General features: G+C 44.4%; 1 protein-coding gene across 1 annotated transcript in view; it reads right to left on the reverse strand.

The window, feature by feature from the left end:
* Positions 1 to 462: 462 nt before the first annotated feature.
* PARD6G (par-6 family cell polarity regulator gamma) overlaps positions 463 to 25,700 on the reverse strand; it is an 88,730-nt gene continuing 63,492 nt past the window's right edge. Inside the window, exon 3 of the mRNA XM_047794180.1 lies at positions 463 to 3,256. Within this exon, the coding sequence (XP_047650136.1) occupies positions 2,457 to 3,256 (800 nt within the window). The 3' untranslated portion in view covers positions 463 to 2,456. The remainder of the gene's footprint in view (positions 3,257 to 25,700) is intronic.

Raw genomic sequence — 25,700 nt, forward strand, 5'->3', positions numbered from 1 at the left:
ACTGATGTTTTCTGTTATCACCATGACATTTGTAATTTACTGAATGAGTGGATCTTGAGGCTATGTATTAGACCATTAGCAATGTCAGTGATAAAGTGTTAATGGAAATTTTGCAAACCAGGGTATATTTTGAAAAAGCTGTATAGTAAGTATTCAGAAAAACTTTTCCAGAAGGACTTCAGAAGAAGGCTCTGGACCTAAGACACATCTATCTCCTATCAAGTATGAGTATAACTGGGTTGTTTGACATGCCCTCCTGCCTGCCTGAGTTTGAGTCCATTTTCTCATCTGTAAAATGGGATTACTACAGCCTGCCTGTGGAGAATATGAAGATTAAGTGAAAAATACGGCACACAGGAGGCACTTGGTGAGCATTAGAAGCATTTCATCATGAAGATAAATTTATCTCTGTTGATCATTAACAGATATTCTCTCCAGTATTTACAACACAATTGGAAAATATTAAAAGCAAAGAAAAAGTTTTTATTTTTGATATATAAAACCAAGAACACTTTAATGTGTGTACGACATAGTACTTTTTTTTTGTCTTTTTTTTTTTAAGAAGAAAATTGCAGAAATATAGACCTGGGTAGAAAAATACACTCAAGCAGATGTTCAAAGCAATTTATAACTCCTAGAATTATGAACAATAGCACACAAATCTCACCATAAGCCTTTTTTCCTTTAAAAAATCATTCACATTTGTTTAACAAAACATGGTGAGAAATATAAATTTCCTTCTTGGTAACACACCTGGTTATTTGACAAGATATTTGATGACCAGCAATAACTTAGTAAAAGAACATTTCTGTAATGATAGCAAGTAACTTAGCATTAGAGTTTTTGTTCTATAATACTTGTCTTAGTAAAAAAAACACTTCTGACTCCTGGGGTGCCCCAAAATGCTCTTACAGTTCATTGGAGCACATAAGTTTGGGGATCCCAGGCCTCAAATGGGGGCATCTTTGGTCTTCCCTGTACTTAGGGCCAAAACAGACAGTGATCTTGGCATACAAATAACAAAAACAAGAGCGCAGGAGACCACAACTACTCCGTGAAAGCTATTTCTGGCCAATAAATAGTTTACAGAAGAAAGATAATTTGCTTTTCACTCAATGAATTCAAGAAAAATGAAAATGTTTGATATACACTGTTTTCCATCTGTTATCACTCTGACATCCCTTAAGTCAGGACAGTTATGTCATTGACCAGCAGGGGGTGCTAGACCACAGGAGAAGCAGCTGCATAGTTTCCCAATGGGCAACCCACAAAAATATTTCTACCTGTATGAAAGTTTTTTGGGTCAAAGTTTAGTTTTCAAAGTAATGTGTAACATTTTCTCCTTGACACTGGATTCAAACAAAAATATTTCATATAAAATATGGATCAAAAATGAATAAGCCTTTATAATTACTAAATATGTAAATATTAACAGACCATCAAAGAGAAGTGACAATGAATTTAATGTGTTAAAAACCTTTACATTCCATGTGACATTGTTTAAAAGCAAAGATAACAGAACCTATACATCCAAATGACTGTGACCTTTCAAAGGCCTATGTGGAGATGTGTGATAGGCTTAGTCATCATTTCTGATGGAAACATTTAAACAACTGCCCTCAGCATCACAATCCACAGGAAAAGACTGGTTTTTATCTTGGAGTAAATACTGGCTTTCGATCACAGATGGTACTGGTGAGTCTACCTTCTACTCTGGCAGAGCTGGCTGCTTCCCAAAATTAAATTCACTCTCAAAAGTTGAACAGGCCATCAGTGAAGACCTCACAGGGCTGCCCACAGGGGTGAGACCCCTGCCATGGCCACCATGACCACTTCATGTGGGTTCTCTTTTCCCAGGAAGGTTTGAGAGTTCAACACCCATTTGGCTACTTGAGACAGGACTATAAAAAATGTGAAATTCTGAAATTCATCCTCTACAGCCATACTCATCAAAGGTTTGGGTGCATTTGCTCATAAAAACCAGTCTCACTTTCCTGCCTCGTTCCATCTTCATAGCCTTCTGGCCATTGGCAGAGTCAGTGCAAGTTGGCAGGAAGCACAATAAAAAAAGCATGAATTTGACTATTTTTAAAAAGTAATTTTAAAGCTTCATTTTAAAAAGTAGATTGTAAAAATTTAAAAGTGAAATCTTTTTCTGCACTCCGTCAGATCCTTCCCACCCCTTTACAAAGGTGCTGAAACCTGCATCTGGCCTAGTACAGACTGTGCATGTGTGTATGTATATTTTATGTTCTGTGAAGGAATTCTATAAAAATACAGTATTTTTTTTTTCTCTATCCATAGTTGAAATAAAGAGTAGGGTTGTGGGAAAAAAGGGAGGGATAAATAAAAACAACAAAAAGGAGTTAAGTATACGATTTTTTCTTACTTTAAAATTAGAATAAAAAATTTTAAAGTATTTCCCCTTGGGAAACTGACCTGTCTGTTGCCTGGCCCTACAGCGTGACTGCTGGACCATGCTCCTCCACCCCTCCTGGGGGCAGGTTTAGGCTATGGCGGGTTTCTGACCGGAGGGAGCTGAGCAGCTTGTGCATGCTGCCCTCTCGCCCAGGGCTATGCAGGTTGGATGCCAGGCTGGCTCCGTTGATCCGCGGGAGGCTGCTGGCCGGCGGCCTAGAGACCTCGAGGACTACATCAGCCTCCTCGTCACTCTCCATGTCATCCGGGGGCAAGTTCTGCAGGACGTGGGCAGTGGGCAGGCTGTGGCGGCTGGCCGTGCTGTCCGAGGATCGGCTGGAGCTGCCCGAGGCGCGGCTGCCACGTACCACGTTGTTCCTCTGGTTGGCTGGCTTGACTGTGACGATGAGGTTGTGGCTGTTGGCGATCATCATGTCTGTGACCTGGTCCAGCGTCTTCCCGGCCACCTCGATCCCATTTACCTCCAGGACCTCATCGTCCACGGCCAGCAGCCCAGTGCTCTCAGCCAGGCCTCCAGGCACCATGCGGGAGATGAAAATGCCGGGCACTTTCTCCAGCCCCTGTGGGGCCACGCGCACGCTCGTGCCATCGCGGATGTAGAAGCCCAGTGGCTTCTGGCAGCCGTGCCGGTAGAGCCTTACACGGCGGTGGGTCTCGGGGAGGATGTCCACATCAATGATGGAGGACACAGGGCGGAAGTCGTGCGGCAGGCCGATGTGTAGGTGCGCCCGCCGGCGAGGGCCGTCCTCCCGCAGGGCCAGTGCGCGCCGCCGCCTGGATAGTGAGCCTGCCCCGAAGCTGCCATGCTCAGCCTCCTCTGGAAGAGTGCAGAGGCAACAGTCAGAGGACAGACCATGGGGGCAATGGGGAAGCACCAGTCAGGCAGCATTGAGGCTGGCTGTCCAGGTGTATCTCGGCTTTCTGCAGCTTACCTTCCCACCACTTCTCTAATCTGTGATATGACCCCAGGGAAGTCCGAGGCAATGATTACCACAGTCAGATCAGGTAAAGACTGAAAAAAATACACCTCTCACACAGGTGCTTAGGAATTGAATGTTCATTTCAGCACACTTCACCTTCTGGGAAAGTCTCAACCTCCAGGATGATATGCAGACACACTGGAGTAACTGGATGACTTGCTTTGCTGAGCCCACAGCAATCAGCTGAGCTGGACTAACAGTATTCACCAGGTAAACGTTTGACACTGAATTCAAGCACGATCACCTTCCTAAAATTAGTTCTTTAAAAACCCCCAAACTGATCTCCCGCCAACCAGGCAACCAACAGAATGAATGAAAGGTTAAGAGAATTAGATGGAAGATTTAAAAGTGACTGACTGAATTCTGGGATGATGGTGGAACAGAAAGCATCATGAATATTTCCCCATCAGGGCAATAACTGCAGGGCAGAATCTGTCTGATGTAACTCTTTTGGAACTTGAGAGTCTGCTGAAGGCTAAACTTCCAGGGGAAGAATTGCATGGTAATTGTGGTCGATTTTGGTCAATTTCAACACTTAGCACAGTAGCAGCTACTTTTCTCCTATCCTAGCACCCAGGCAAGCAGCTGTGCACATGTTTCTGGAGCAGTTTGTGGGACCAGGGTGGGAAAAAAATACCCAGTCCTCCAAACATCAGAGATCTGTGCTCTGCTGCTGACTGCTACTTCTGATCACAAAGGCACAGACAGAGGTGAGTGGCTATTGTACCTCCCTGCCTTGTTGCAAGCCCATCCCTTCCAGCTAAAGGAATGTCCAGGAGAGTTACAGGGCTGGCACTCTTTCTCTTCCTTCATTTTTCATGTTTTCACATTTTGGAAGCCAAACCTTAAAGTCTAGGACATTAAAAACAACTGTATAAATGGGGAAAGTTGGAAAGTGACTGCACATGCATAAGGAAAATCTCAGAATGAACCTTAGAAGAACCTAAGTTCACATCTTAATGCTCATACTCAGCAAAGAGACAGCCTACAATAATTTTCAAAAACCCAAAAGAGTAACAACAAAAACTTAGCAAACCCTGAGGAAGGGGTAGAATCTGATTTCCAGAGAGCTACCATATCATTAAATTAATCTCCAATGTTTAGCGAAAACATCCACAGACATACAGATAAACGAGAGTATGATCTACTCAAAGGAAAATAGAAACTGTCCCTAAACCATCTGATGGCAGATTTACTAGATAAAGACTTGATTTTTTAATTTTTTTTGGCCACATCCATAGAATGTAGAAGTTCCCAGGCCAGGGACCAAACCCATGCCACAGCAGCAATACAAGCCACTGCAGTGACAATACCATATCTTTAACCTGCTATGCCACAAGAGAATTCTAGGTTTGTAGACAAAGACTTCAAAAAAGTGGCCTGGAGTTCCTATCGTAGTACAATGGTTAACGAATCTGACTAGGAACCATGAAGGTTGCGGGTTCGATCCCTGGCCTTGCTCAGTGGATTAAGGATCTGGCGTTGTCATGAGCTGTGGTGTAGGTTGCAGACACAGCTCAGATCCCCCATGTTGCTGTGGCTATGGTGTAGGCCTGTGGCTACAGCTCCAATTAGACCCCTAGCTTGGGAACCTCCATATGCTGCAGGAGCGGCCCTAGGAAAGGCAAAAAAAAAAAAAAAAAAAAAAAAGACATGATCAAAAACCTAAAAAAAAAAGAGATATGGGGAAAAAATGTATGAAATGGAAATATCAATAAAGAGACAGAAAACCTAAAGGGAAACCAAGTAGAAATTCTGGAGCCGAAAAGTACAATAACTGAAATGAAAAACTCACCAGGGGGATTCAAAGGCAGATCTGAATAGGTAGAAGAAGGAATCAGTGAGAAACAAAAAAAAATTAAAAGTGAACAGAGCCTACACAACTGCTGGGATACCGTTAAACAAACTGACAAGTAACTTGTGAGAGTCTCAGAAGGAGAAGAGAAAGGAGTGGAGAGACTATGAAGAAACAATACCTGAAAACTCCCAAACTTTATGAAATGCAGAAATATAAACATCCAAACTCGATGAACTCAAAGAAACCCAAACCAAGTCACAATATAATCTCACATGCCCCAGGACACAGGGCAGAAGCAGTAATTTGAAAAGAGGCTGAATCAGACCCACCTGCTGATCTTGGAGAGTCTCCTGGAGAGGCAGGAAGCAACTGAAGTTCTCCTGGGGACACAGACATTGTGGCAGCCATTTTGGGGGAACCTGTACCACCACATGGACACTGGTACTGGCAAGTGCCATTTTGGAGTCCTCTCTCTAGCTTGTTAGTCTCAGGACCCAGCCCCATCCCTGGACCACAGCCTGTAGGCATCCGTACCGGGAGGCCCCAGGACAAACACAACTAGCCAGGCAGGGACACAGCCCCACCCACTGGCAGGCAGGCTACTTTAGGACATTATGAGTCCGCAGCTACTCCTGCAGATATCCCTGCCCAGTGGAGAGCCTAGGACCTAACACCACATACCAGTGTACTGGCACTAGACCCAAGATCCACAGGCCCTGCAGCCAGAGACTGCAGGACCCAGCTCTACCTACCAGTGGACAAGTACCAGCCCCAGAACTCCCCTGGCCCCAGCTTTGACCATTAGCAGGAAGACAATAGTCCTAGGACTACAATAGCCCTGCAACATGCTGTGGCAGGATGCAACCCACTTAGCAGCAGGGCAACACCAGCTCTGGGACAGCTGGGTCCTGAAGCCAGAGATTCCAGGACCAAGCTTCACCCACAGGTGCGATGATACCAGCTTCAGGATTCCATGGGCTCTGCACTGGGACCTTGTTGGGACCTTGCTCCAACAACCAGTGAACTGGAACTAGCCCCTGGACCCCAGCCCACCTACCAGAAGGCCAACACTAGCTCAGAGGTACCTTGGAATCTTAAGCCAGTCACCCAGGGATACAGTCCCACTCACCAGCAGGCCAGTACCAGCTTTGGTATACCCTAAAACCAACATCCAGCCATGTAAAGAACAGGGCCCACTCACCAACAGACCAATACTAGATCCAGGAAGCTTGGTCCTACAGCCATCCACCTCAGAACCAGCCTCTGCCCAGTGCTGAGCACTATAACCAGGACCCACCCTGGGTTCCACAGCCAGCCACCTTGTGACCTGGCTCTGCCAACCAGAGGCCAGCAGCCTCCACACAAGGCAGGGCCTGGCAAACCTACCAGGCTTTTCATAGTAGTCATCCTGCCACAATAGAAGGATGAATGCACCTCACATAGGGGGTACCCCTAGAGCATATACTTCTGGTGACCAGAGGGGAATGTTCTGAAGGGGCACACAGGATGTCTCCTAAAAAAAAGCCACTTCTCTAAGGTCAAGGAATGTAACCAACATACCAGATACACAAAAATAAAAACAGCAAATTAGGCAAAATATGGCAACAGAGGAACATGTTCCAAATTAAAAAAAAAAGAAAAACAAGAGATGAAGTACTAAGAGAAATGGAGATAAGCAATCTAGCCAATAAATAGTTCAAGGTAATGATCATGAAGATGAATAAAATAACTGAATGAAAAATATGCTAGAAGGAACCATCAGCAAATTAACTGAAATAGAACAAATCAGCAAGCTGGAAGGCAGAGCACTGGAAATCACTGAAGCTGAACAGGGAAAAGAAAAATGAATGAAAAGAAATGAGGGCAGTTTAGGAGAACCCTGGGACATCAAGTGTACTAACACTCACATTATAGGGGTCCCAGAAAGAGAAGAGAGAGAGAGAAAGGGGCAGAGGGCATAATTGAAAAGATAATAGCTGAAAACCTGGGAAAGAAAACAGATATCCAGGTCCAGGAAGTACAGAGAGTTCCAAACAGGATCAATCCAAAGAGGACCACACCAAGAAACATTTTAATTAAAGTGGCAAAAATTAAGATATTAAGAGAGAATATTAACTGCAGCAAGGGAAAAGCAAAAAGTTATGTACAAGGGAATTCCAATAAAGCTATGAGCTGACTTTTTGGCAAAAACTCTTCAAGCCAGAAGGGAGTGCCACAAAATATTTAAAGTGATGAAAGGGAAGAACCTACAGTGAAGAACAACACTGTTTGGCAAGGCTGTAATTCAGATTTGATGGAGAGATCAGAAGTTTTACAGATAAGCAAGAGCTACAAGAGTTTGGCACCACCAAATCAGCTTTACAACAAATGTTAAAAGGATTTCTTTAAGCAAAGGAGAAAAGGCCACAGCTAAACAAGAAAATTAAGAAAGGAAAAAGCTCATCAGTAAAGGCAAATATACAGTAAAGACAATAAACCTATGTACACAGGTGGTAGGAAGGTTAAAAACAAATGTAGTAAAATCATCTATGTCTACAATAAGTGGTTAGGGGATACCAAACCAAAAAAGGGTAAAATATAATGTCAAAGCCAGTATTCGTGGGTGGAGGGGAATAAAAATACAGGGTTATTAAAATGTGTTTGAATATAAAAGATTAGCTACGTAATCATATACATATGATCATTATACATATATAACATATATATTCCTCATGGTAACCACAAACTAAAAATCTATAATAGATGTACATACAAAAGAGAAATGTTTCCAAATATAACACTAAAGATGGTCATCAAGTCACAAGACAAAAGAACAAAAGAAGGATCAAAAAAAATTTACAAAACTAATAAACAACTAAAATGGCAGTAAGTACATGCCTATCAATAATTATTTAAATGTAAATGAAACACTTCAATTAAAAGATATAGACTGGCTGAATGGATACAAAAACAAGAGCCATATATATATGCCACATATAAGAGATTGATTTCAAATCTAAAGACACATATAGATTGAAAGTTAGGGGATGGAAAAAGTTAATCCATGCAAATGGAAATGAAAAGAAAGCCAGGATGGTAATACTTTTATAAGACAAAATAGACTTTAAAACAAAGACTGTAACAAGAATCAAAGAAGGATACAACATAATGATCAAGGTATCATCTGAGAAAAAGAACAATTACAGAAGAGCACCTAAATACATACAAACATAAAGATAGAAATTAACAGTAACACAATACTAAATACATACAAACATAAAGATAGAAATTAACAGTAACACAATACTAGTAGGGAACTTCAACACCCCACTTACATCAATGGATAGATCACATTAGACTAGATAGATATATGCATAAATATCTATCTACATATATATGTATGTGTATATATGTATATATCTACATATATGTATATATCTACATATATACACTTACATCACTTATATATATGCATAAATATATATCTATATATACATATATATGTATATGCATAAATATATGCATAAATATATATCTACATATATACATATATGTAGATATGTATATATCTACATATATGTGTATATGTATATATGTATATATCTACATATATACACTTACATAAATGGATAGATCACATTAGACTAGATAGATGCATAAATATATATCTACATATATGCATATCTAATATATACATAAATACATATACGCACACATTCTTTTCAAGTTCATGTGGAACATTTTTCAGGATAAATCACATGCTGGGCTACAAAATAAGTCAGTGAATTTAAGAGAACTGAAACAATAAGCATTTTTCCAATTATAATGCTGAGAGACTAGAAAATCTACTATAAGAAAAAAACTGCAAAAAATCCCACAAATATGTGGAGGCTAAGCAATATGCTATTAAACCAATGGATCACTGAAGAAATCAAAGAAGAAATTAAAAAATATGAGAATGAAAACACAATATCCAAAATCTATGGAATGCAGCAAACCCAGGTCTAAAAAGGAAGTTTACAGTGATATAAGCCTACCTCAGGAAACAAGGAAAAAATATCAAACAACTCAACCTTATACCTAAAGGAGCAAGAAAAAGAACAAACAAAAGCCAAAGTTAGTAGAAGAAAAGAAATTGTAAAGATCAGCAGAAATAAATGAAATAGAGACTTAAAAAAATAGAGAAGATCAGTGAAAATAAGAGCTGGCTCTTTGAAAACAAACAAAATTGAAAAACCTTTATTCAGACTCATCGAGAAAAAGAGAGGACCCAAATCAATACAATCAGAAATGAAAAGGAAGTTACAGCTTACACTCCCAAAATACAAATGATCATAAAACGATTACTATGAACAACCATAAGACATTAAAATGGACAACCAAGAAAAAGTGGACAAATTCAAAAAAGTGTACAATTTTTGAGGACTGAACCAAGAAGAAATAGAGAACACGAACAAACCAATTACTAGCAATGAAAAAATTTTTTTTCCTCGATAACTGATTCAAACAAAAGTCCAGGACCAGATGGCTTCACAGATGAATTCTACCAAACATTTAGAGAATAGTTAACACCTATGGTTCCCAAATGATTCCAAAAAACTGCAGAGGAAGGAACACTTCCAAACTCATCCTACAAGGCTGAGGTATACATATTATGTATACCTCTCAAAACAAAAAATTATAGTACAATATCACTGATAAACATAGACATAAAATTTCTCAGCAAAATATGAGAAAACCAAATCCAACAATATATTAAAAGGATCATACACTATAATCAAATGGGATTCATCCTAGGGATTCAAGGATTATTAACGCCCACAAATCAATCAATGTGATACACCACATTAACAAACTGAAGAATGAAAACCACATATCATCTCAATAGATGCAGAAAAAGCTTTTGACAACATTCAACATCCATTTACGACAAAAACTCTCAACAGCGGGTACAGAGGGTACATACTTCAACATAATAAAGGTCATATAGGATAAGCCCACAGCTAATATCATACTCAATGGTGGGAAAGCTCAGAGTATTTCTTCTAAGATTAAGAGCGAGACAAGATTGCCCACTCTTGCCACTTATATTCAACACAGCAATCACACAAGAAAAAAAAAAAAGAAAAAGAAAAAAAGAAAAGGAATCCAAATTGGAAAGGAAGAAGTAAAACTGTCACTATTTACAGATATGATACCATATATAGAAAATCCCAAAGAAGCCACCAAAAAACTATGAGAGCTCCTCAGTGAATCTAGAAAAGTTGCAGGACACAAGATTAATAAACAGAAACCTGCTCACTTCACACCCATCAGAATGGCTATCATCAAAAGAATCACAAATAACAAAACTAGAACTACCTTGTGATCCGGCAACTCAATTCCTGGGCATATGTCCCAAGAAAACAAAAAATTAACTGGAAGAGATACATGCACCCTGATGTTCACAGCAGCATTATTTACCATAGTCAAGATATGGAGCAACCTAAGTGTGCATCAACAGATGAATGGATTCAAAAAGATACGGAATGTGTGTATAGTATGTGAATATAATAGAATATTACTCAACCTTAAAAAAAGAATGAAAATGTGCCATTTGCAACCACATGGATGTAGAGAATATTATGTCTGGCAAAATAAGATCGAGAAGGACAAATACTGTATGTTATCACTATGTGGAATTTAAGAACGAACTAATGTTTGTAGTGAGGAGGGAGAAGGGACAAGACAGGGTTAGGGAACTAAGAGGTACAAATTACTATGTATAAAATAAATACGCTACAAGGATATATTGTTTGCACAGGGAAAATATTGAATATTTTATAATAACTTTAAATGGGAGTTTCTGTCATGGCTCAGCAGAAACAAATTTGACTAGTATCCATGAAGATGCAGGTTCAATCCCTGACCTTGCTCAGTGGGTTAAGGATCCAGCATTGCCATGAGCTGTGGTTGCAGATGTGGCTCGGATCTGGTGTTGCTGTGGCTGTGGCGTAGGCCAGCGGCTAGAGCTCCGATTCCACCCTTCGCCTGGGAACCTCCATTTGCCACAGAGGTGGCCTTAAAAAGAAAAAAATTATGATAACTTTAAATGGAGTATAACCTACAAACATTTTGAATCACTGTGTTGTATACCTGAAGCTAATATAATATCGTAAATCATGTATATCTTCATAAAAAAACATGTATACATGAATGGAGCAAAAACTGATAGAATTCAAGGGAGAAAGAAACAGTTCTAAAACAGTACCCCATTCCTAATAGTGGATATAATGACTGGAAAGAAGTAAGCAAATAGGACTCAACACAATAAATCAAGTACACCTAACACACACACACACACACACACACACACGCACGCGTACACGACATTCCACCCAAAAGCACACATAGTCTTCTCAGGTGAACGTGGGACTTCTTCCAGGACAGACCGTGTATTCGGCCACAAGGTAATTCTCAGTAAATGGAATAAGATGGCACAGAAATTATCTTCTCTGATAACAAGAGGATGAAGTTAGAAATCAGTTAACATAAAGAAGACTGAAAAATTCACAAAAATGTGTAATAAACAACACACCTTTAAACAAGGAATGGATCAAAGAAGAAATCATGAGAGAAATTAGAAAATACTTAGAGATGAATGAAAATGAAAACCCAACATACCAAAATTTATGGGGCACAGTGAAAGCAGTGCTAAGGGGAAAATTTGTAATTATGTGCTTGCCTTAAAAACCAAGAGATCTCAAATCAACAACCTAACTTTACAACTTGAGGAACTAGAAAAATAAGGGCAAAATAAACCCAAAGCTAGCAGAAGGAAGGAAATAATAAAGGTTAGAGAGCAGAGATAAATAGAGAACAGAAAAACAATAGAGAAAATCAATAAAATGAAAAGGTTATTCTTCAAAAAGATTAAGAAAATCAACAAAACTTTAGCTAGATAAATTAAGAAAAAAGAGAGAATACTCAAATTATTAAAACCAGAAATGACTTGGGCACATTATAACCATTTCTACAGAAATAAAATGGACTTTAAGAGAGTACCATGAATAACTGCACAGAAACAAACTGGATAACCTAGATGAAATGGACAAGTTCCTAGAAACACAAAATCTACCAAGACTAAATTATGAAGAAGTGGAAAATCTCAATAGACCTATAAGTAGTAAGGAGATTAAACCAGTAATCAAAATTCTCACCATCAAGAAAAGCTCTAGGTTTTTTATGTCTTTTTGTGGTCTTTTTAGGGCCATACCCGGGGCATATGGAAGTTCCCAGGCTAGGGGTAGAAGCGAAGCTCCTGGCCTAATACCACAGGCACAGCAATGCAAGATTGGAGCCGTGTCTGTGACCTACACCACAGCTCACAGCAATGCCAGGTCCTTAACCCACTGAGTGATGCCAGGGACCAAACCCACGTCCTCAGGTATACTACTTGGGTTCATTAACTGCTGAGCCATGACAGGAACTCCGAAAAGCCCTAGATTTGCTATCTTGTGGCAAATTCTGTCAAATATTTAAAGAATACCCAATCCTTCTCAAACTTTCCCCCAAACTGAAGAGGAGGTAAACCTTTCCACCTCATTCTGCAAGGGCTGCTTAACCCTGACAAAGCCAGACAAATACACCAAGAGGAACAAAAACTATAGACCAATATCCCATATGAACATTCTTGGCATTTCCAGGAGCAAATGTAGGCCTGGGCAGAGTGGATGGGGGAAGGGCAGGGGTGGAGCGGGGGTGGGGTGGTTGTGGGCAGAGTCGGGGTAGCAGAATGGGGATGGGGTGGGTATAGTGGGGTGGGGATGCTGGTAGAGTGGGGTGGGGTGGGGGAGGGGCGGAGACTGCTGCTCTGAGCAGCCTCCCACTCACCTCCCTTTCCGTCAGAGCTGCCTCATCCTCCAGCGCAGCTCACCTCCCGAGCAGCGGCCTTCCTCCCAGTAGCCCTGGGCACCCAGGTTGCGAGGCCAGGCAGCCCAAGGGCAGTGGGCACTCTCGGGTGGGGGGTGGTGAGGTCATTGGGGGCTCGGGCAGCAGGTTCCACAAACCCCAAGTGTGAGTGGGGCCCCTGCCTCTGAGGATGGGGTGAATGCCCACCTGCTGCCCTGCTCTGCTGTTCACCTGGAACTCTGAGGTCACACACCTGCAAGTGGACACCCCACCAAGGGTGGCGAGAAGACAGCTCCGGACCTGGGCCCCAGGAATGACTTGATGTCCAGTCCCTGGGTCTTCTGTTACCTCGCAGCCCCAGATTTGAGGTCACTGCCAGGAACACCAACACACCCCAATAAAATGGGTTTCTTCTACCCAAGGAGCAGAAAGGGGAAGGCTGAAGAGACAGACTGCCCAGTCCAAGCCCACGTGCCCAGTCTAAGCCCACTGGACTGCAAGTCTGAGGGAGGAGGTGCCCCCATGTCCCACCTGGGTTGGAGAAGCCCACTGGGTCAGGGGAATCTGGATGTCCTCTCAGGGCAGGGAGGTGTCAGACCAGGACCCCCAGGGTCAGCTGGCAGCTCAAGCAAATGTCACAGTGTAGGAAGGTTAAAATAGAGGACAGAAGAGAGACCCACAGACAATCTCAAAAGAAAGCCTGGAAGGTGTACGGATGTCAGATAATGTCCACCTCTGGCAAAGGGTCATGGAGGCCACACAACACCAGACGGTCGCCAAGAGAGCCCCAGCATTCCTCAATGCAGCCACAATAAGGTGAGGCGAAACACCCTAGAAACCCTCTCGACACGGCCATGCTCCTTCACGCCAAGGCCGAACTCCTGCCAAGTGTGTTCTCCCGTCTCCGGAATCCAGACCCTTCCGACTTGAGGCACATTCCCTCTGTGATGTGTGCGCTTCTTTTCTAAAGGATGATAGCTTTTAACTTTCCTGTTGGAGTGCGTTTTGAAGGGTCTGTACTGTTCCTACTAGTGTGGTGGGTGAGTGTTCTGTTCAGGGTAGGAGCACCCACGGGTGCTGGGCCTCCCTGGGGCCCTAACAGAGGACGGTGTGCGGAGCCTTGCTGACCCACAGACGACAATATGAAAACCCCAGCCGACTTCTTGTTAATACATGTTTCTAATGGTGTTACATTACTAACCCCTAGGAAGTCGCCAGAAAACCTAATCATTTATCATTTCCACTTATTTCCTGAGTGGCAAAGCTACCACTGTCACCATCTGGACGTATAAAACAAATGCTATGACTTTTTGGGTTGTGTTTTTCCTTTGAAATGAAGGCAGGCACGCCGGCAGTGCTGCTCACACAACACAGCCTTGCTCCCAGAGGTTGCACAGGCAGGTGGGCGCAAAGACACTCCAAGCATCTCACTGTGTCCCCCCCCCCCCCCCCCCCCCCCCCCCCCCCCGGCGACCCAGCCCAAACAAAACAAGGCCAGGAGCAGGACGGCAGGGTCTTCCACAGTGTTGGCCCTCGCTAGTCTGGGAGCACTTATGTGTTGGGCACTCCTGCTGATCTGACCGGCCTCCTCGGCCTGTGGGCATCTGGAGGACTCCTTGTCCTGGTGGGATGTTCTGGACTTAGATTTTTTTGAGAAGGGCGGAAAGCTGGCAGGAAGGCCCTGGCACTGCGCCCTCTCAGTCTGGGCAAATTATTAGTGTCTTTGGGGCTTGAAGCTGTGGCTGGTGCTCAGTCACTGACAAAAAGGTAGTAGAGGAAGATTTTCCAGTTTGTTATTAACTGTTTATTGTATTTACCTAACCATAAGTCGGAAAGTTCCTATGACAAAAAGTAGCACTGAAACAGACTTCCAAACAGAGAACAGACTTGTGGTTGCCAAGGGATATGGGGGTTGGGGGAGGGACGGATTGGAAGTTTGGGGTTAGCAGATGTAAACTATTTCATTTAGAATGGATAAACAGCAGAATCCTACTGTATAGCACAGGGAACTACAGTCAATATCCTGTGATAAACCATAATGGAAAAGAATATGAAAAAGAATATATATATATATATATATATATATATGTATGTATAACTGAATCATTTTGCTGTATAACAGGAATTAACAAACATTGTAAATCAACTATACTTCAATAAAAATACATTTAAAAATGGCTAAGATGGTAAATTAAAAAAAAACAAACACACACAAAAGTAGCTCTTACTTTCAAATAATACATGACAAATTTTTTGTTGTTGTTGTTCAAAACACTATTAATTCCATCCAGAAAGCAAATCAGCAGGGAGGTGGCAGTTTCTGAGTTCTTGACATTTTTGTACACAATTTTTGTTTTCCTTGAACAACATGTAATTATATACCCTGCAGTTTTTCAACATTAAGATTGGTAATCTGTTTTAAATGATACAATACTCAAGCTGAACCAGATAAATATGAAACTGAACTTTTGTTGAACTATCAAACTAAATTCCCATACGTACACATACCACGCTCCTCCTTTAGAATCTAAAGAGTTCAACAAGTATATTATAAGCAATTAATTACAACCTCCACATTCAGGGCAAGACCTTCCTGTTCCGGGCAGGGCCTGAAACCACACTTCCATCATGAGCTTTAATTAGGTGCCAGATGAGAAAACACAGACCTGCTCAGTGGCAGCTTATTATTTACAAACAAAACAGTATTTTCAACTTTCTGCTAAATGTCCTTCGTAGAGATCAGCACACAAGTGGGGAGAAAGGTGCACATTTCAGCCTATTCCTGCTGCTTCCGTCTAAAGGAATGACTACAAGCACCTTCCCACCTTCTTGGTGACCTCACTGGAGCAGAGCAGAGCAGAGCAGAGCAGAGCAGAGCAGAGCAGAGCACAGCGTGAGGTCGGGGCTGCAGGTCCAGGGCAGGCAGCTGCCCTGTAGGTCCTGACCACACCGTAGCCAGACGGGGTCCTGGGAACGGCATGTTTTTACTTGTCTCCATCACCAGGAGGCCTGCTCACCGATGAGGATGGTGCAGGGAGGGCGTGGGGCTGGAGCCTGGGGGCTGACCTGGGCCCTTCTATATCACATGTTCTCCTTTCTCTGAGCCTCTGACTACAAACAGCTGAGAGCCCAATATCTGACCCTGACCATGCTGGCTGAAACCCAATCCTGTGTGTCTAGCTGCCCTGGTTTATTTGCTATACCAGCAGATCTAAAGGGGACCAAGGGGCCATACCAGGTGCTCAGTCCTTTCCAGTGAAGGCCCTGGTCAGTCAGACAAAAGTGAGCAGCTATATCTGGGGCCTCCTGGGTGTCACGGAGCAAAGGACACCATGTGGTGGGGTCTCTGCTGTGGTTCCTGGGAAACACACACATGGGAACACACACATGGAAGCAAGGACATGGGGGTGCTGGGGACAGGGCAGGGAGCCTGGGTCCAGAGGCCCAAGATGTGCTTCATGGAGGGAGGGCTAGGGTCCAGAAAGGCCTGGGGGAGGTGGGTCCTGAATGGAGCCTTCACTACATCCCCAGTGGTAGGAGAGGGTGCTGGAGAGAAGTGAGCAGGGGTAACCCTGTCCTTTTGTGAGGTGTCCATTGTGGACCCCTCATTGGAGGGAGGCGTCTCAGTTCCCTGAAACCACATTGTACTGGTCAGGTCCCCCAGAGAAACAGAACCAGCAGCGGGGGTGTGTGTGTAGGTAAGTAGGGCGATCGATTTCTTATACATTGGCTCAGGTTAACTGTGGGGACCAAGAGGCCCCATGATCCAAACTGAAGCCCCAGGAAAGTGGGAGGTGAACTGGGAGCTTGATGTCCAAGGCAAGAGGATGGCACCCAGCCCAGGAAAGAGGCAGAATCTCTCTCCTCCACCTGCTGTGTTCTATTCAGGCCTCACGGGGTTGGATGAGAACCCACCCACTTCCGTCTGCTGATCTGAATGCTCATCTCTTCAGGAAACACCCGGAATGGCCCACTCTCTGGGCACCTGCGGCTGGGTCAGGCTGGCACACAGAACTAGCTGTGGAAGTTTCCTCCAGACTCAGGGTCTCCTGTTCTCCTCGGGGTGTGGCTGGTCTGGGACTCCAGTGAGATGAGGAGGTCTGGAATGTGACCCTGGGTGAGTGTGTCTGGGTTCGAGGTCCTGTGTCTCAGGTGGACTGAGCTGGGACGTGGGGTCTGGGGTGCGTGCAGCCAGGGGGCAGCTGATGGCTAAGGGATACCTGCACCCGGCAAGCAGCTGTTTACGGAAAAGTTCATCACCTCAATTCTCTTCCCAGTGCCCACGGGCCCAGGGCGTGTGGGTTCCAACCCTTCTCCCACTTCCTGACCAGTTGTGGCAAAAGCGTTGAAAGCCTGGGCTCCTCTTGGCCCAGGTGTGGGTGCCATCACCGGTGACCCTGTGGTTCAGGCCACAACTGTTCTTCGACCGCTGTCACACATGGACTCGATTAAAAAATTCCCAACTATTGTAAAAATGAAATTTGTTCTCAAGGATGTCCCACACCTAAGGTCCCACCTTTGGTTCCTAGAATATCTTTTTTAAAAGCAGAACTGTCACAGCTTCTCTGTCAAGCAATATATTAAATCTTTTGTTTTCCACAAAGTAAACAACTAAGGGAGGCCCCTATTTTTCAGGCAAATGTCCACCACCCTCTCCTCCTATTTTGTTATGCATTTCTATTCAAATTAAATTATATTTGCTCCTCCTATTTTTAGACATTCTCAACAAGAGGAGAGACAGAAGTCGCAAGCTGGTGCTTGAAGGTGGGAGAGTCCAGCGGGCAGGCGGGTTTACCGGCTCAGACACGTCACACCCCGTCACCTACCTACGTGACAGGAGGGGAATCCTTTGCAAGGAAATGCTCCCCAGAGCGTTCCAGTCTGACAACTCGCCTCAGCTCTGCAGCCGGAGGGACACAGACTCGTCACCTCTCAGCAGGGGTTTCCTTTCAGGCTTGAAAGTCAGGATGGCCAAGCAACTGCTGTGCCTGAGCCGCCAAGGGGATGTGGCTGGGGCAGGGCGTAGGTCAGGGGGCTCACAGCTGTCCCCTGGGTTAGGGGACATGTTCCAGTGGGTGGGGAAGGACCTGTGGTTTCTGATAAAAAGCTTAGAAATAACCATTTTATAGCATTTGAACATTTTAACAGCAGTTGCTGTGATGTGAACGAGAGGACAAAAGTAAGAACTGCCCGCTGTTGTCACCAGCTGCCAGAAAGACATCACCACCTGCACTTCTGCCTTGGGGCTGGGAAACGAGGACGCAGGTAGATGGGGTCATGCTTTCTTGTCAGGAGCACTTGTCAGACATGAGAGTGGAGACAGGGACAGGAGCCCGGCAGAGTGAGGGTCCTGGGGCAACACGTGGAGGAGGGGTCCTTCTGTCTGAAGTGCTCTGAGCCCTGGCTCAGGGACTGGCCTCATGGAGGAGGGGGAGACTTATGCTCGAAGATGTGGGGGCACAGGTCAGCTGTTGGGACGGGGGCACTGAGAAGACTGGGGGGCTCAGAGGATGGGCTGTATGGGCCCTGAGGACAGACGGAGCTGAGGGAGTGGAAAGCAGCAAGGAGCTCACAGGGCTGCAAAAGGTGTTGGAACCCTGGGCAGCCCCACTGGCTCTCGGCCTTTTTGCTTCAGAGGCCGTAGGACCCAGTGGGTACCTATCTTAGGCCAATTTGGGGGTGGCCTCTTGGAAGTCTACCTTGGAAAACAGACAAAGTTATCTGAAAGTAACTTGAAAAATTTTAAATTTGAAACTTTTATATTTGGAAAATGCAGGATCATGTAGGGTATCCATGGTTATTTCCCAGGTTATAAATGTGTTGTCGATGGATAGTGTTCCCTGTCAAGCAAACTGCTTTTTGGCAATTCTCTAGAAACTTGATATTAACTTGAAATTTTACTTACAAAATAATTAAAAAAATTTAAAATCCAGAAAACTAGTAAAAACGCTTTAAAAAAAATTTAGATCCCTATCAAATTACCCATAACATTTTTCACAGAACTAGAACAAACAATCCAAAAATTGATATGGAGCCATAAAAGACCCAGAATTGCCAAAGCAATCCCAAGGGGAAAAAAAAACCAAGCAGGAGGCATAACTCTCCCATTCTTCAGGCATTATTACAAAGTTACAGTAATTAAGACAGTGTGGAACTGGTACAGAAACAGACGTACAGACCAATGGAACAGAACACAAAACCCAGAAATAAACCCAGACACCTATGGTCAATTAATCTTCGACAAAGGAGGCAAGACTATAAAATGGGAAAAAGACAGTCTTTTTGGTAAGTGGTGCTGGTAAAACTGGACAGCTGCCTGTAAATCAATGAAACTGGGACACACCCTCACGCCATACACAAAAATAAACTCAAAATGGCTTAAAGACTTAAACGTAAGACAAGACACCATCAAACCCCTAGAGGAGAATATAGGCAAAACATTCTCTGACATCAACCTTACAAATGTTTTCTTAGAGCAGCCTCCCAAGGCAACAGAAATAAAAGCGAAAATAAACCAATGGGACCTCATCAAACTGAGAAGCTTTTACACAGCAAAGGAAACCGTAAAAAAACCAAAAAGACAACTTACAGAATGGGAGAAAATAGTTGCAAATGATGCAACTGACAGGAGCTTAATCTCTAAAATATACAAACAACTTATACAACTCAACAGCAAAAAACCCAACAACCCAATGGAAAAATGGGCAAAAGACTTGAAGAGACATTTCTCCAAAGAAGATATACAGATGGCCAACAAGCACATGACAAAATGCTCACCATTACTGATTACTATAGAAATGCAAATTCAAACTACTATGTGGTGCCACTCATACCTGTCAGAATGTCCATCATTAACAAGTCAACAAATAACAAATCCTGGAGAGGGTGTGGAGATAAGGGAACCCTCCTACAGTGTTGGGAATGTAAATTGGCACAATCACTATGGAAAACAGTATGGCAGTACCTCAGAAAACTCAATATAGAACTACCATATGACCAGCAATCCTGCTCTTGGGCATATATCTGGACAAAATTTTCATTGAAAAAGATACATGCACCTGTATGTTCACTGCAGCACAATTCACAATAGCCAAGACATGGAAACAACCTAAATGTCCACTGATGGATGAATGGATTAGGAAGATGTGGTACATATATACAATGGAATACTACTCAACCATAAAAAAGAACAAAACAGCAACATGGATGGAACTAGAGACTCTCATATTAAGTGAAGTCAGAAAGAAAAAGACAAATACCATATGGTATCACCTATATCTGGAATCTAATATATGGCACAAATGAACTTTCCACAGATAAGAAACTCATGGACTTGGAGAAGAGACTTGTGGTTACCGAGGGGGAGGGAGTGTGATGGACTGGGAGTCTGGGGTTAGTAGATGCAAACTATTGCATCTGGGGTGGATAAGCAATGAGATCCTGCTGTATAGCACAGGGACCTATATCCAGTCACTTGTGATGGAACATGATGGAGGATAATATGAGAAAAAGAATATATATATATATGTGTGTGTGTGTGTGTGTGAATGACTGAGTCACTTTGCTATACAGCAGAAATTGAATTGATAGAACAATGTAAATCAACTATAATGGAAAAAATGAAAATCATAAAATTAAAAAAAAATCTCAGCAGTAATAAAGATTAGCACCCCCCAACTAAAACCCTAAACTGTCTATTATGAATAGGAAAAAATGCCTTAACATATAAGGAAACACATAAAACAACTTATTCCCTTAGTATAAGTAAACATTTTATTGTGCGGATGTCAACAAATTGATTTTAAAGTTTATACACACACACACACAAAATAAAGTTTATACACAAAAGTGAAAGGACTCAGAACAGCCAATGAAATATTGAAGGAGAAGAACACAGTTGGAGTAATGACACTTCCTGACTTCAAGACTTACCAAAAAGTAAGATAGTGTGGTATTGGTGAGGCAATAGAGAAGCAGATCAATGGAACACAATTGAGAGCTCAGAGATAGACCTACATGAACAGAGTCAACTGGTCTTTGACAGAGAAGCAAAGGTGACACAGTGAATGGAGAGACTCTTTGACAAATGGTGCTAGAATAGTTGGATGTCCACACGCCAGAAAGTGAATCCAGACCCAGATCTCACACTCCTCACAAAACTAACCCAAAATGGGCCATAGACCTAAACGTGAATGTGAAACCATAAAACTCCTAGAAGACAACAGCAGAGAAAATCTAGGTAAACTTGGGTTGGCATTGAGATTTTAAATATAACAACAAAAGCATGATCCATGAAAGAAAAAATGCATAAATGGGACTTTGTTAAAATAAAATCTTCCGTAAAAGACACAGTTAAGAGAATGGGGGAAAAAAAACCCCCACAAAACTGGTAGAAAATATTTTCAAAACACATACCTGATAAAGGACTTGTATCTAAAGTACATAAAGAACTCTGAAAACAAAACAGTAAGAAAACCACCTAATTTAAAAATGGGCAAAAGGGGAGTTCCCATCATGGCTCAGCAGTTAACAAATCCAACTAGGATCCATGAGGATGTGGGTCAATACTTGGCCTTGTTCAGTGGGTTAAAGGATCTGGTGTTGCCATGAGCTGTGCTGTAGGTCGCAGACATGGCTCAGATCTGGTGTTGCTGTGGCTGTGGCATAGGCTGGCAGCTGCAGCTCTGATTAGACCCCTAGCCTGGGAACCTCCATGTGCCTTGGACACAGCCCTAAAAAGACAAAAGCACACACTCACACAAAAAGACAAAAATGGGCAAAAGGGGTGAACAGACACCTCGCCAAGGAAGATACGCAGATGAAAAATAAGCATATGAAAAGATACTTCCCATCACCACACCAGGGAAATGCTGATGGGGGGCGGGGGGCGGGGAGGTGGTGGCAGATGCAGGGCAAGGAAGGAGCTGCCTGTGCTGCTGGCAACCCCAGGCCCCTGCTGCACCAGCACAGGCCTCGAAGATGTCCACGGAACGCCACCATGTCATAAGTACCTGGGAGCAGGCTTAGATGTTTATTTCACCATTTTTAAGGACAGGAGCTGACCGGGAAGTCAAAGCAAGTTTGAACATTACAGAGTAATTGCTTGCTGAATTAATGTAAATGAGGGGTTTAACTGGAAAACACTTGCCATTTGACTCCTGGCAACCCATTCACTCAGTTCAGAGTTATTTAGACTTTGCGGAGGCACAGGGGAAAGTGGCCCGGCTCTCAGTCCTTCAGAGTCAGGCGCTCTCCATGTGGTCCCTGACCTCATGGGGCAGACTGGACAGTGAGCCATCCCAAGATAAGGGTCCGAGGAAGGAGTGGACAGGATGCAGTGGCAGAGAATCACCAAGGGGCTCCACAGACCAGGGAAAACCTTTTGCGGGGAGACCAGGAAAGCAGGCCTGTTTCTTTAGTTAGAAAAGCCTGGGGTCTGGCCAGGCAGTCTCTTAACTTCAGCTTCCCCCTTCCCCCTGGGGGAACGTGGTGCTCTTCCTGCCTTTTTTCCTTGAAGCAACTTCAGGGTCCAACCCCATGGAGAGCTCCACGTGACACTTGGCTTTTTGTGCCCACACGGATATCCCCAGGGCTCACCTGGGGACACACACACCACGGTCCCTAATCTGCCATCAGGACCAGGCCATGGGCCCAGGAAATAGCGAGTGCCATTCTTGCCATTTATTCTGCAGAAGCGAGGCCTCCTGGAGAGCTGTCCCTAACAACATGGCTCCTGCTTGGCTCCTGAGGTTCTGCTGATCTGAACAGGTAGCAAGCATCACAGAAGGAAGAACAGGGAATAGGGATTTTGATTGGTGCCTGAGCCGGTCTGCCCTGCGCTTTATGGGAGCTTCGTCCACTGAAGGAGGGGCCTTGGCTGTTTCCACTTACATGAGAGGGACACATGTCCCCAAAAAGCCTAGCCTGTCAGGATAACACAGTAGCCAGAGCAGGGCCAGGGCCACGAGGAGGTGCAGCCTCAGGCGCAGGAATGACCATCACCTCCTGCAGAGTGGTCTCTGACAGCCTGTGATCTGAGTGGTCATGCCTCATCCATGCCCGGAGTCCCCACTGACCCAGACCGGATTGGGGGGTGAACTACCACCACTGCCACAGCTCCCCCTTGTGCGAAGGAAAGCTGGTCTGAGCCCGTCAGCAGAGGTCAGGCCCTCAGCTCTGCCCTGGGCAGAATTTGGAGGAGTCTGTGTCAGGGAGGACACTTGTTTTCCCCACCACTGCTCTTTTGGGTGGTGGCTGTGCTTTCTTCTGATTTCAGAAACAATACATGCTCACTGTACACATGCAGGACCAAAATCATCTGGCCCCATGGTTTGGGATGATCTTTATGACTTTTAAGTGTTGCTTCCCTGTATGTTTGTGTGGCTCATGCAATGTGCCTGCTGTGATGCTTTTCCCATTTATGTTGTAGTATTAGCTTTGAGATACTATTTTTTTTTTTTCTTTCTCAGGGCCGCACCCGTGGCGTATGGAGGTTCCCAGGCTAGAGGTCTAATCCGAGCTATTGTTGCTGGCCTACACCAGAGCCACAGCAATGCCAGATCCGAGCTGAGTCTGTGACCTACACCATAGCTCACGGCAACGCCAGATCCTTAACCCACTGAGCAAGGCCAGGGATCAAACCTGCAACCTCATGGTTCCTAGTCGGATTCGTTAACCACTGAGCCACGAAGGGAACTCCCTGCTTTGAGATACTTTTAAAGACTACATAAGATGCCAATACATGCCTGAATTTATCTAACTTGTCTTTTGTAATTAGATCACTTTTTAGCCTCATAAATAACAACAAGATGGCTGTGCCTTCCTCTATTGCCTTAAAGCAGATGCCCAGATGTGAGCCGCCAGGCCAGTGGGCCAGTGCAACACCTGGCATATACTGCCAGTGCTTACAGTCTGAATTGCACTCAGCCAGGGCTTCACGATGAAAGCAAATATGAGAAAACACGACCCATGTAGCTTTAATTTGAATCCCAGGAGTACTCTTGTGTGCCTGCAGGTGGTACACAGCACTGGCCTACAAAGAAACATCCCGGGAACATGTTCTGCAGAGCTGGGGGTCCCTGCAGAGAGGGGAGGCCAGGAGAGCAGAGGGTGGTAGGCAGGTGCTGTGCCGGACCTCAGCATCCGGACACCCCGAGCCCTGCATGCCCTGCTCCACCCACATGTTCCCCTCTTATAACTGCTCAGGGGGTGGGGGAAGCACCAGACAGATGCAGAAACCACGGTGCCATTCTGCCCTAGAGGACAGAAACCACGGTGCCATTCTGCCCTGGAGGACAGCCTCTGCCCCAGAGCTTAGTGGGGCCTTCTTGGCTTTTCCTACGGAATTAGCCCAGGGCTGCAGGCTCCCTGCTTCCCCCCAGTAAACTGGCCCCCACTGTCCTCCGGTCCTGCTGCCACTGCTGCTGTTCCTCAGGACAAGTTGAGCAGGTCTCTTTCCCTCCCAGAACAGTTAGCCGACTTGAGAGCATCATGAAGAGAAGAAGTAAGAGCTTACTATGAGCCTGACTTGCTTGCTATCAGGGTTACAAGAGAGCTGCTGTGCATCTGCCATGTGGCTGTCGGGGGAAGCGCCTGGCTGAGGTACAGGAAGTGGTGCCACCAAAAAAGCATTCTAGAAATAAAAAAAATTCTAGAAACAAAGTGTGAGAGGAGAGAGAGGGATGTGGGGGAGTGGGGAGGGGGAAGGGGGCAGGAGACTACACTTCTCCCTCTCAGTGAGACCACACGATGGGAAACTCACACAGGACTACTTCAATCAGCCCTCAGCCTGGCTGTGTGAAAACACCTTTTCTAGTCTTAGCTTGTCCAAGGGTAGTTAAGGCCAAATAGCTCCCCTTCCCATAATTAAACAAACATGCAGACATGTACAAAAAACATTCCGGAAGAACTGCACCACTCGATCAAAACACAAGTCAGAACAAGATTTTATTCTTAAAGACATTGGAAATGTCAACATTTAAAAAATTTGCCACATAAGTTGAAAAACACAAAAGAATCCAAAACTCCTGCAGTTTCCTCTCTCCCCACAAACTTTGTCGTGAAGCTTTACGGCCCGTCTCCTGACTCTGTTTTCCCCTCAGTGCCCCCAGGTGAACTCATAGAGTGGAAGGGCCACTCCTGGCCGTGACCAGGACCCCCAGAGGGCCACCCCCCATGCACCCAGCTCTGCAGTCCTAGCTCATCTGGTCTGCTGGGCTGCAGGCACTCAGACAGGGTCACCTCCAGATGCTCTGTCCTACCCCCACCAGTTTTCCTCGCCTATCACCTATCAGTCTGTGTCTTCCTGCTCCAAAATGAGTCAGCCTACCCCAGGATCAATGGCCTAGGGTCCCAGGTCCCCTCCCAAAGGTTATCACTGAAGGTAAGCATGCATGTCAGCCCTTTCTGGGAAGGAGGCTGGCTGTGCTGCCTCAGGGTGTGACACCTGCCAGTGGCATCTCCCTGACTTGCAGTGCCTGCTATCACTCAGGTGCACAAGCAGGGCCTTGGAGGGTTGGGCATGGACACTTGGCATGTGCCTAAGCTTATCTGATGATTATTCTAGCTGGGGAAGCCTGGAAGTTCTGGATCACTGAGGCCCATCTGGGGGGATG

The sequence above is a fragment of the Phacochoerus africanus genome, chromosome 8 (assembly GCF_016906955.1).
Source record: "Phacochoerus africanus isolate WHEZ1 chromosome 8, ROS_Pafr_v1, whole genome shotgun sequence".
NCBI classification, from domain to species: Eukaryota; Metazoa; Chordata; class Mammalia; order Artiodactyla; family Suidae; genus Phacochoerus; species Phacochoerus africanus.